The 13,515-nt window shown below is 34.9% G+C and overlaps 1 protein-coding gene across 2 annotated transcripts in view; it reads right to left on the bottom strand.

The window, feature by feature from the left end:
* The window catches only part of GRID2 (glutamate ionotropic receptor delta type subunit 2), a 579,007-nt gene that overhangs the window by 288,363 nt on the left and 277,129 nt on the right, over positions 1-13,515 (bottom strand). For both annotated transcript variants that reach the window (XR_011919919.1, XM_072405568.1), the window contains exon 4: positions 10,401-10,606. Coding sequence is in view for 1 of the 2 variants with exons in the window: in XM_072405568.1 (XP_072261669.1) it covers positions 10,401-10,606 (206 nt within the window). In the remaining variant the exon portion in view is untranslated. The remainder of the gene's footprint in view (positions 1-10,400; positions 10,607-13,515) is intronic.

Genomic DNA, 13,515 nt, shown 5'->3' with positions numbered 1-13,515 from the left:
GTTTTTTTGGTCAACAATATTAAAGAATCAGGTTTCAGTGTTTGTAAATGTAAAACTTTTCGTTTCAATCACATTCACATTCTTCCTTACTTGTACATATTATTAATGTAAAACATGAAACCTTTCCTTTTTAGGCATATCAATCCACCTTTGGACAATTTGGGCCTGATTTATTAAAGCTCTCCAAGGCTGGAGAGGATACACCCAACAACCCAGATAAACACAGACTTTGTCCCTCTGCAGTAGGGGTCCCCAACCTTTTGGGGCTCACTGACCGCTAGATCTACAGACTCTGGACTGCTTATGCACGGGGTGTCGTGTGTCACTCAAAGGGGAAGAAACTTCCATCAGAGTGACGTCATGATGGCAATACCTGTCCACTCTATCGCAGGTTTGTGATGCCTGCAATGGGAGAGTGGGCAGGTTGTGTGTATGGACACAGCCCCGAGCCTGCGATGCGTACAGGAGACATTGTTCCTTGGCTCTGGCCGGTGCGCCCCCCCAAGTAGGGTCCTTCTTCTGACCCCGCTGGGGGGGGTGCATCGGCCAGGGCCGCAGACCAATGCTGGTCTCCGTGCTCTCCTGGCCCACCTGTCACTTGTCCCACTCGTGTGCCACTGACTGGGGGTTGGGTACCCCTGCTCTACAGAGTCATACAGCTGAGGGACTACTGAACAAAAGTGAACACCATGGTGTAAAAGTACTAGTTACTAAATACTAAAAGTATTAGTTTATAGTTTTCTTTAAAAGAACTGCAGAATGTGCAGTCAACAGCTTTATTTTCACATGATACACACCTAAACACTATGTACTAATATTTATTACCCCTCAAAGATATTGCAGTGTTCTTTGACAATACCGTGATCCTTCTTTACTACCAGAAGGCTGCTAGCAAATTAGTTTGAGTGTTATGCAGGGACAGCAGTTATTTACTGGGCTATAATCCTATGCCAGATAATCATGTGTGATGGGATGTTTGTAAACATATCTCAGATGAATAAACTCCCTGCCACTGCTCACACTATGTTATTTTCTATACAATTAAATTGTCAGAGAACATACTAGGGAGATTAAAAGCCAATCTCTACTTTTAAGAAGACACAATTAGATAGGGAAAAATTTTGGCAATTAATAGTGCAGGATATAGGGTGACCATGGGGGAAATTATGTCCTAGCATTATTTAAAATGTTTCTATGATCATTTTGCATATGGTTTTTAAATTTTTTTACACATGAACATGGATAATTTTTGTTTAGGCAATGTTAATGTTTGGAATGTTGTGCAAATGCTATGGTAGTCTAGTGTGTACCTTGCCTAGACGTATATGAAGTAGGGTGGTCAGATATGAAAGAGAAAGGAAGAGGCGAGAAGCCCTTTGTTAAGTTTTTATTTTTTAATCTATTCCCTTTATTAGGGAATGTTTCCCCATCTCCAATTAGTACTTTGCCAAAAATGAAAACATTCAGGAGAATTCAAAAGAGAAAGGGCATCACAGGGACAGGAAGTGAGTGCATATTTCTATAAAAGAGTCAAAGATCAAAAGAGTCGAATTTAAATCATGGCAGTAAAGTAAACTCCTTCTACTCTTTTCACAATTAAGAAGAAGCTTTCAAAACTGGGGGGTACAAATTATGATTTACAAGTGAATCTGACATTCACCAAACAGTGGGGAATCAATCACTGTCATTGAAACACAAGGACCAGGTAAACTCTTTACCAGAGAATGTTTGTTGAATGTCAGAATCACTGCTTTATAAATAGTCACCTATTTGTAGAGAAAGATTTAGAGAGCAAAAGCAGAGTTGATATTTACCAGCTACATTTTCTCTTTTCTATCCTGTGGGAAAATTAAAGGAAATTCCTCTTGTCCTTATAGACAAAAACTTTTTCTGTGGCTAAATTTACACAAAGTGTCTTTGATTAGTTATACTGCTATTGTATCCACTGATGTAACAGTGCTGATAATTATGAAATTCTGCTTCTAAAAAGGCATTAACATCTTGTTAATAAAGGTCAACAATGTTTACCATAGGAGCCATCCCATATGTTTTAGTAAATTTTATAAAAGTCAGTTGCTATGACAACTTAGGCTAACTTAGAAACGTATGTGTTTGATGTCCTCTTTTGTTGAAAATGATGTCTGAGTCACTAATTTAGAAGTAAACAATACATTCCTGTATTCAGTTTTAAAAAAGAATGTCTGACAATATTTTAGGCTTTTATTGTAAGACAGAAATATATTCAGTACTTCCTCTTTGTTCACAACTTCACAAATCACACACATTCAAGGCATAGAAAAGCATTTAGAAAATATTTAGTCAGATGCTTTTATAAGCATGAAAAACTTAACACTTCAAATCTGATTTGTTGCTATAGGTAATGTAAACTTTCCATTTTGATATTTTTTACAAAGAGCCCCTATTAGGTAAGGATTAGGATGGAAATGGTGGAAAAGGTTTTATACGGTGTACTAAAGTGTGATGCTAATAAAAAATGATTCCTGTATCAAAGATGAAGCTCGGTGTAGAATGTTATTTTTGGTACTTTATGACTTCAAGAAATACCATTTAGGATGAGAAAAGTTTAAGAACCAAAAGTTCTTCTGTTCTTGCATGCAAATCAATAATGTGTTTAATAATAAATTATTATGAATGATAAATAATAGTATACATAGTTTAAAATAAAAGTGTAAAAGGAATAGTTTAAAAATTGTTTTTTTTGGTCTAATTCTTGTATGAGTTGATGTAAGTTTGTGTGGTCAGAAATGTGTGAATAGGAATCCGAGTAGAAAAATGCACATTCCAAGCTCCTGTGTAACATATTCTTTTATCAGTTTCTTTCAGCAATTGGAATTAGCAATGGGGGTGTGTGCTGGGCCCAACAATGCCACATACGCAATACTACCCAACTCTCTTTGTTTTTTCTGAATGTAAAATGTAATAAATAGGTGAAATTTAATTTTAAAATGTAACACTTACATCAGGCTTTTTAAACAAAAAAATACTACATTTACTGGTACAGTTATGCATTGTGTAGTGTTCTTTCTCATATCTATGTACTAATTAGGAAATATTACAGTAGTAAGAATGTATAACCTATATTCATTCTAATCTTTTTGCTCAGCCTCATCTTGCCAACTAGTCCGTCTACAGCTTGATTAATGAGTGCCATATACAAAGTTTCAGCTTTCTCAAACAATAAAATATATATATATATATGTATATATATATATATATATATATATATTAATAAGAATACTCTCATTCAAAATACCTATGGAAATAATAATTAGTATTGTTAGTAAAATTAAAAAAAAAATACCACAGCAATATATCATAGAAAATGCAATAAAAAATGAGGTATACAGTGGCTATAGAGAAAACATAGCACAAAAAGTGCTGTCACCTTCTGCTGATACTGAATTAAATAAAAACGCCTACCCTTTCTCAATATAGTTTTGGGCTCCATTATTCTCAGTTGCTTGCTGGGTGCAAGTTTGTACATTGAGGTGACTAAATTATTAGAAAAGCCATCTGAAGGTGTGTGTTGACAGTTAATAGCTCAAACTTCAACTCACTTTCCATTACTCCTATTAAGCTGAATAGCTTTGTGAAGTTCCAGAACTGTGAGAGCAAAAGCAAATACCAGCTGTGGAAAGTACATATTGAAAGTACGTATTGCACTAATGAAACTTTTTATACCCCATCATAGATATCTATATCCTAAATTATCAGAATAAACACTGCAGTTTTTTATGTGTGAGTTTACTTGAAAAGAACTTTTGCATTTCCCAATCATTATTCTCTCCATTCAATGTTTTAAATAAATTCCTACCTATCCCAAATTATACAGCCTTAGCACACTACATATCTTAGATTGTAAGCTCTTCGGGGGAGCGTCTTCTGCTCCTCCTGTATCACTGCCTGTATTTGCCTGTCATTTGCAACCCCTATTTAATGTACAGCACTGCATAATATGTTGGCGCTATACAAATCCTGTTTAATATTATTATTATTAACAATAATATTAATAATAATGATAATTCATAGTGCTTTTATATTTATATGTGGATTTTCCTCATATTCCTATCTCTAAACAACTCTCCGGCCATAGAAGTATGCAGAGAACAGTAACACATATCTGTTACAAGAAAAGGCAAAGGAATTTTACCATGTGAGCTGTGATTGAAAACCTGGCTTCACCTTCTCTATGATGTGACAGAATCTGGAAGACTAAAATCAAATAGGAAAAAAAACTGAGCCTTCAGGGACAGACCGGATCAGTTTTTGTTCACTGATCATGCAGCAATGACTTGCATATCACCTGATAAGTTCATACTTGGCAGCAATTTCCATAGACAATTGCAAAGTAAAATGGTTGATCTAACAGCATTCCAAAATGATTTTTTTACTCAGGGCATATTAAGCATTTAATTGGAATATAATTTTTATAAACACTTTGCATGAATTTTTATAGTAGACATACAAAACAGTAAAAAAATGAAAATAAAGCTTTCATAATATTTTTAATAATAGTCACAAACTGCTGTGATATCTTCTTTTAATGTTACTCCAATAACTTATCCTAATTTCTGAAAAGGAAATTCTACATAAGCAGATTATGATAGCAGGCTGGGGTTGAAAAAGTCTTGATAAAGAGGCACAATATAGCTTTTATTATCTCAATTTCTAGTTATTCTATTGCTGACGAAAACAATTTTATTTCTGTTCAGTGCAGCTGTTATCATTAGTTTGTATCCTAACAAACTAAAATAAGTCCATGAATCACTAGCAGAATTGGATGAAACTCTACTGGGAAAGGGCCAGGAGTTTCATACTTCCTGGATAATCGTGGCCAAAAGAATGTTATCAGCTAGAGTTAAAAGCATTCATTAAAGATAGACAGCAGTGTGGTTTTTCATCTAGGTATTGTTATATTTGCTTATCTATTTGTAATGTAGGAAATATATTTCTAAAGGCATCCACTGAGGATTTGTTGCTAAAATAAAGGGGTTGATTTACTAAAAGAAGTGTTGAAATATATCACCTTGCAAGAAGATTATTTATTACAGTGGTATTACACTTTAAAAGGGCAATCAAGCCGAAGAGAAAGATTTTAAAAAGGAAAAAAAAGAAGATTTTTCCGAATGTGAATGGATGAATAAGGAATTAGGACAATGTTACATTTGAAAACTAACATAAACTTTGCTAATTGGCTTGTCTCCACTACTTCAGTAAATTAACCACATAGGTCTTTCTAAGAGGGAATCCAACATTTCCTCAAACATTCCCTTCTGAGAATCCACCAGGTCCCTGTGTTTCAAAGGCAGTAATTAACTCTCACCAGGGAATGTTTCAGGGAATGTCAGCTTCCCTGTTTTATAAATAGAGCACATACAGGCCCCGATTTATTAAAGCTCTCCAAGGCTGAATAAATTTTCATGAGTGAAGCAGAGTGATCCAGCAAACCTTGAATTGTTGAACCTGGTCCAAGATCCAAAACAATTGCTAGCAAAAAGCTAAGAATTTGAAGAAAACCATTTCAGGTTTGCTGGATCACCCAGCTTCACTGATGAAAGTGTATCCTCTCCAGCCTTGGAGAGCTTTAATAAAATGGCGACATATTACAAAAAAGGAAATTTCACAGCCCAGAAAGCAGTAAAACCAATTGTAATGAACTCTGTGAAACCTGGCTGCATTTAGATACACAATAATCTAAGAAAGACAAGCTAAATGATTTTTTTGGATTACAAGAAGGCATATCAATAAGTCAATGTACATGTAAAAGCTAATTTCCTTTTGTATAAGCTTCAGCCAAGTGTCTGTTCCTTGGAACAATCTTTAAGGCCTGCTTGAGAGGAACATCTTGGGAGAAATATGTCATTACTTTGCTGCTTAACTTTAGAGATCATGGATATCATGGATATGGATATATTTTTTTTTTCTAATGAGAAGGGAGCAAAATAGGAAAAGTTAAGGAAATCAAATTGTACTAAAATGGGGCATTGGTTTAAATAATAATAATAAAAAAAAAACAATGTATAAGGTGGCATTAGACAACATTTGGCAAGCACAAAAGATCTCAGTTGTTCCAACTGATCTGGAAGTAGAAGATGTAGAACATCTAGATAATGTGAAACATTATATAGTGGAACGTTCTCTCATTAAAGTTTAGCTGCTCATTTTGTTGATTAAATCAGACTGAACATCCAACATAAGGCTCAGTTCTAAAAGAACTGAATAGTATTGTCGTTCACGCTAACTTGGTTTAACCTTTTTTTTTAGCAGGCTCCCCAGTACTTCTAACCACTGTACATCCTTTGCTATGGTGTATGGCTGTAAGTGTTCTCATGACTAGTGGTCCTCTGGAGTCCATAGAAGCCAATGCTCAAAGTCATTTAGATTGATAACAGGCATACAACCCATTGTTTATAGTAATTACAAAGTTGTGTTAGTTAAGAATGTGATATCACAGCTTAATAATGAAAATGCAGCTTATCACTACCCAAACAACCTCAATACCCTAGACAGTAAATATACCCAAAGAAGTACAAGAAAGTACCAACCAAAATACAAGAAACCTGCACACTACAAGGCCTGAATCGTAAATGGAATGGAAATATTCATAGTTTCAGAAACACCTGCTTTTTCACTGTCCAGTCAGTAGGCTAGGGATGGAATTGTTCTGCAAAGAAAAAAATGTTTTTTTCCCCTGGCTTTGCTCTTTGGCAGGGCTGCCTAATTCACAAAAGTTGATAGATAAAAGCACAAAATCTTTGGCAAGTAAACAAGCTCTCCTATTTGTATTTCATTTGAGTATTTAGCTGTTTACATGAAGTTTGCCTTTACATTCCATCATTGATTTTTTTTTCATTACCATCTCAAGTGGTAAGGTCTGAATAAGACAAAGCTGTCATAAGCATCTATCTAGTGCTATTACTGGCCTTAAACAAGTATGTAAATAGGACTTTGCTTTTTCGGTTTTATTTGTTTCTCTTTAAATTGTGATAAAATATTGAAGTCAAAGACAACTTGAAATGTTGTATTTTCAGAGTGAGTTTTTCAGACAAGGCAATGGAGCCTTTAAATTCTTACTAGTATAATTCCACTGATACCTTCAGGAACCCCTAATAAACCGATAATACAATCTTCACTTCCCTTCTATATCAGCCTAAACTGACATAAAGATAGATTAAAAGACGGTTATTAAGAATTATTATAATTATATTGTACAGCTTTAGAATATCCTATTTGCCTAAAGATTTAAATATTAGGATTTATGCTTTAAAAAAAGTGATTTTTTTTCTTTCTAGCTTAATGTGCATGACTTTGTGTGTTACAGAGAAATAGTTTTATCAAAGCTGCAAAAATAAATAACTATGGCTAAGACTAAGCTTACCCTACTGAAAATCATTACCACTGGGTTCAATTGGTCCATTCATTATTGTTTATTTGACAGGCAGTTTGAGGTTTTTTAACTGCTATATGTAGCATCCATGGGTGATTTGCCAATGGAAATTGAAACAATTGTTAAGGTGTACCCACAATATTGACCAAAATATATTAATTCCTTTCCTTTATAGGAACACCCACTAAAGAATTGAAGCTTTAACCAAATAAAAAAAAATCTACCACTACAGGGAGCTAGACAAATGATATCTAATATATGTTATAAATTGAGTGTGTATGCACAGTGTATTATGTGACTATTCACTCAATTCATTCCTTGTTTATTCTTTTCTGCAAGAACATGCTCACTAATCATAAAAATGTGCAGTGAACTTCAAGGGCTCAATTTAGGAAGAATTTATTTGGAGAATAACCTTGAGGAATTCATGTGCAGGGACAGAAAAATAATCATACCGTGCAGAACTGTAAATTCAGGATTTCATAACAAGACCGATGTATCTGATTTTTCTATGGCTAAACAAATTTATATACTGGATAACATGTACAGTAAATGTCAAATGCACACAGAAAAATATAATTGACAAAATTAATAATATAGATGTGCTTTTTCTAATAATTTATTCAATTTAAGTAAATGTTTACAACACATTTGGTAAAACTCCATAACATAATGTTATGGTTTAAAACCCAATTAAACCTTTAGGTTAAAGGGGTAATACATTGCAGGTACACTAAAAGACAACAGCTTGTTTTCCTAAATATCATCCACTCCATAGGTAGAAAAACCTGTCCCCTGCTGACATTCTGTATAGAAGGACCCTAGATCCCTTTAGGGAATAATTGATTTATGAGCTTGTTTAAATCCTTGAGCGCCAATAGGAGTAACACATGTCATTGGCTGTCTATCATCAAATTTTCTGAACTGGTTTTGTTTGGTTCCAGAATAGTACTGCTAATATACTGTCTAGTACACAGTCATGAAGGCTGATTGGGCCTGATTTCCTAAAGTCCTTTAAGACTGGAAAAGTTAGACTATCATGAAAGAACCTGGATCCAACAAACCAATGGATTTCTTAAAATTAATTTGCTATTTGTTGGTAAGCATTTTCAATCCTGTACCAGATCTGTTCCAGGTCCATGGAACATAAATTGCATGTGTGCCATCTGATGTCTAAGTAAAGAGGACAGCTAATAGCCTGTGTCAATAAACATTGATGGACAAATTCTGTGTAGTTTTGTCCCTTACTCTCTTTCTCATTCCTGCATCCTCTAATAAACTCACAACATTTTTACAAACTGCAAAGGGTTTAAATTTACTTTGCTTACTTGACTCTGTTTTTGCCATTATTTTATTTTTACAGTGATCAGAGCATATTACATTTTTAATAGATTCTCTTGTCTTTACACATGCTTTTCAGTTGATAAAGATACATAATCTAATGTATACATCACACAAATTTGTATTATGCCTAATTTATCTACAGAGATGGGGAAACATAAAGTGTACCTAAACTTAGAATTTTCACTTTACCAAAAAAGGTAGACAACCTTTTTATTTAAAGTAAAAATTTTGTTTGTTTGCATTTTTTTTAAGTGAAGCACTGCCCCCCTATTTCTTGATTGCCGAAGTGATCGAGAACGAATAGGAGTGCAGAGTCTCCCAGGATACCTACGTCACATATCCCGGGAAGCTCTTGGCTGCCCGAGCATCTCGGGAGCTCTTTCATTAATAGGGATGCATGCGCAGTGAGATCGGCAAGTTTTTTCCCAATCTGTCACCTGATCTCACGCCTGCACAGTGCGAGATCAGGTGACGTAGGAAGAGGAACATGGAAGAAGAGAGGAGAAGATGTTGGCACCTGGTGCTCCCTCTGCGCCTGGCCGAAGAAGGATACCTGGATGACGCGGGACCAAATAGAAGAAACCTCCCGATGGACAGACTGATCTGCGGGATTGAAGGTAAGTGTGATTTTATTGTTTACTTCTGCTTTAAATTTTTGACAGACCTAACCAATGCAAAAATGTTCTGAAATGACCTTGGATGTAAAACATTTTAGCACTGCTAGTAAAGGAGACCTAAAGAAAACGTGGGAGTCCTTCATGTTATAGATGTTTAGATGTCCTTTTGCCTGTTTCTCCTGTGTTGGAAACTTTGGAAAATAGTAAGTCTGGGATGTTCTTATCAATCATAAGCTACACAGAAACTAATGCAATCATCAGATATGGTATAAGAAGTATATGTAGAGTAAAAGGATAAGTTCCACTTTACAATGTACTGTATTACCATCCAATATAATTGCGTGCAATTCTTTTTTCCATAGTTGCACTCAGTTCTTGGAAACTCCACATAAACTTTTATTTAAATTACCATAAAGTGGTATTTATGCATGCACACATAATGCAGGGTTCTGTTAAGACTCATATCTGCAAATGTACATCCAAAGCAAAATCAATTTATTTCTGCAGAGCACTTAAAACATCTAGATGGACTGTCCTTGAAATGACCCACAGAGCTATACTTGAGCTAGGACAACTTCTTAATATTCACTCCTATTAATGATCTTGAATGAAAAGCCTGTTGCCCCTCTTAGCGAGGAAATAAAACACTGCAGGAAAGCGCAAGTAGCTTCTAGAAATTCAATTTTGAAGTGTTCTAATCTTTCTTGTTTTGAGTATATTGTCTAATGTAAATTGCAATATCTAGTTCCTCCATTGCTTAAGATGTCTTTTTGAAAGATGGTGCAGAGACTGAACAGCAGACTATTTATCATCCTTGGGAGTTCGCTCATTACCATAAATACACATGTTTGTCAGCGCAATAGATTGTTCATAAAGTATGTTCTGGTTAGGCTGTGAGCACAATTAAGAGTGTTAATTTTGGTATACACGTTTGTACTAAACTGGCTCGTTAGCTGCAGCACCATGAGCTCAAATTGAAACACTGAAAAAAGTAACAGGCAGCCATAAAAACAGTTTAGGTTATTTCTTACCTCAGTAATGAAGGATTTGGCAGTTGTTGGGCTCATAACGAGAATGGCTCTTCTCAGCGTGTCCCTGTAGCGATTTAGCTCTTCAATGCGTAGACTAGCAAAGAGTCCCGTGATCATCTTATTAATGTTGTTTTCCACCTTCTGCAAGGCTACATCCATTCCCTGCTGAGATACTCTATCCAAAAACTCTTGTATTCCACGGATATCTAGGAACATCAAAAGTCCATCAAAATGCTAATCAGTTAACAGAAACACATCAATTAAATGCCTAGGCTGGTTTGGAAAGTCATTTTGCTCAGTGTCATGAAATGGAAGGTTAAGCTGCACATATGTTTCATTGCATTGTACAGCCAATTCAAAGTGGACTCATTCATTGTTTTCTCTTGATGGCATTTATACAACTAGGACATAGATAAACTGTTTATACTAGATATACATTTTTAAACTTTAAAGTGTTGTGTAAAAGCATTAAAACAAACAGGTGAAAATATGCCTATTTTACCCAATTTAGGTATACACACATTCATTTATCTTGGGCTATCAATAGTAATATGATTAGAGGATCCAACCAATCAACTAAACTTCTTTGGCTTTCACACACTTCAGTCAAACAAAGCTTTTTGGGAAAACATACTAAATTTCAGTATGGTGTATTTTAGCCAAATGTTTGATGGAGAAATGCTCTACTTCCTATTAAGCCATTCCAGATGACTTTGCTGGCTAAGTAAGCACCCGAGGTCAACCCCAGCATCCATTCAGCTATAATCCATCTCTATAAGGCAATGACAAGGACCTTTATTTTCTTTGTGGGTGAATGTGGATCTAATATTGGGAAGCTTTTAGAGAAGGTAAAGTGTGATTTTGTATGAAATTACATAGGGCTGTGTTGCACTTTTTAGGTGTATCATGTTTCTATGGTGCTTTTCTATCTAAATGTATTTCGTTTCTTGTTTTTAGATTTTTTATTTGTGATAATTATTTGTATAGTCTGTTTATTTGGTTAGGTTTTACTTCCTTCTTACAGAATACAGAATAAAATATATCTCTTCAAATTGTCATGTCATGTTTCTGTGGCCCTGTGAACACTTAGATCTACTATGTATCATTCTTCTGTTTTGCAGACAAGGGGAGGGGTTGTTAATTTTAAATAGTATTGGGCAAATCTGCTTAGGTTCAATTCACCCTGGGTTTGGCAAACTTTCCAGATTTGCTGAACCTGGTTGGAAACCCTTGGAAGGCAATATAATTATCAGCTATGAGCCATTTGCTATGGTATGGGAGTTTTCAATCAGTTAGCACCAATTTATTAGTATGCTTTGTTATATTCCTATATAGCACTGACATATTACCGTCTACAGTGGGGATGTGGTTTGTAGTATACTTTATCAAGGGGTCTACAACAAATGGTTTGTGGTTGTCAATATGAACATAAGATACACAGTCAACAGCAGTTAACTGTGTAAATTACACTGAAATGGTGAATACTGGGTCAAATCCATGGTGTGATCAAATTGGTAACTAAAAGCTAGTTTTAAATTGCTTTGAGCAGCTTCCTCTGCTGCACTGGGGATCAACGAGACACATAGCAAGGGGTAACATATCTATGGGAATCAGAAATAGCAGTAAAACCTGATAAAGATTATAGCTGTTTTGCATTTTATTCAAAATGAAAAACAAAAAAAATGAAATCAGTCTGTAATTGGGTGCCATATTTGCGCATATAAAAATGGGAGAAATACCCAACAATCGACAGCTGTTCCTGTAGTCATACTGATGCAGTATAAATACATGTATGCTGCCTGCTTTTGATAGTCCTCTCTGAACCTGCCAATTCAGTATTATCCTTCTGCCCACATTAATTAGAGGTCATACGGTCACACAAAGCATAATCACCCTTAAGTGTATATTTGGTAGATTCCAGATAATAGAAAATGGCCTGCCTTGCCCATGCTTGATAAAGAAATGGATGTCTTTCATAATTCTTTGATCATGGAATGTATTCATTAACTTCATAATTAATTACAAATTAATTAATACTTCGATTTAATTTAGCCAAAAGCGTTTTATGTCTTTAAGGGTGATCGGAGCTTAAAAGCCACTCACCACCATTGCATTAAATGAACCATCAGCACAATTTTACATTCAGGGTAAAACACCAACAGATGAGGCAATTTTATGAAGGTAATTCATTAGTTTGTTATAGTATTAAATGAAACTCTATGGCAGTTTAATGAGATTCTTCAACTTGTTACTAATGTGGAATAATAGAAGAAAAGCTAAGGATTTATGATAGGCTGTATCTTGTTGTGTCCTTATATCATAGGCAAGAAGCCTTGTCACTTGATAGCTTACTCGTAAATGCTGTAATGCAAATAAAATAGTTCAAGTAATAAACCTAAATTAATAATATTCTTATAGTGGCACACTCAAGCAAGGGAAATTTTGAACCTGGCATGATTCCAAATGAGTTATTAACAGTTTTAAGACTGTCAGGAGACATACTTGAGGATATTGCAGTCATCAGGCAGTTGAAATCAGCCTCGGGGTAATAATGAACATTTAAAAACGATTAAGAAAAATGTGATTATTTACATTGTACGCCTTCTCAGGAATTAAATTATTCTGTTTACCCTACCCAATTACAGACTAGCAAGGCAGAAAGAGATGGGTATACAGAGCAAAGTCAAAAGCCAAAAGGTCAGGCTGGTGTTGTCTACCTTCTAATACTGACAACAGCGATGCTCCCACCTTGTCATTTAATTCAATTATAAAAATGCCAGGTCAACCCTATAATTGGGAATGACATTTGTTAGACTGGGTTAGTGAGTCTAACATCCTGACATTACGTTTCTGTAAAGAGAATTGAAATAGAACAAATGGTATACAGTTGCTGAGGTACAGAAGCTAAGATGGACCTTTATTTATTTTTTCCAGGAGAATAAGGACAAAAGGTGAAATATGATCATAATAAGTATATTAAAAGGCCCAAATTATTTCCTTATTTGGAAAAAACTTTAAATTACAGAACATGTTTGTTTTCTATACTCCAATATAAAGAAGTTTTAACGGTATTTGCCTTTAGCTGAGTGAATGAGATTAAGCTTTACTTACTTTA

The sequence above is a fragment of the Pyxicephalus adspersus genome, chromosome 3 (genome assembly GCF_032062135.1).
Source record: "Pyxicephalus adspersus chromosome 3, UCB_Pads_2.0, whole genome shotgun sequence".
Lineage (NCBI taxonomy): Eukaryota > Metazoa > Chordata > Amphibia > Anura > Pyxicephalidae > Pyxicephalus > Pyxicephalus adspersus.
Note: the sequence above shows the minus strand (reverse complement) of the source record. Positions and strands in the feature narration are given on the sequence as shown.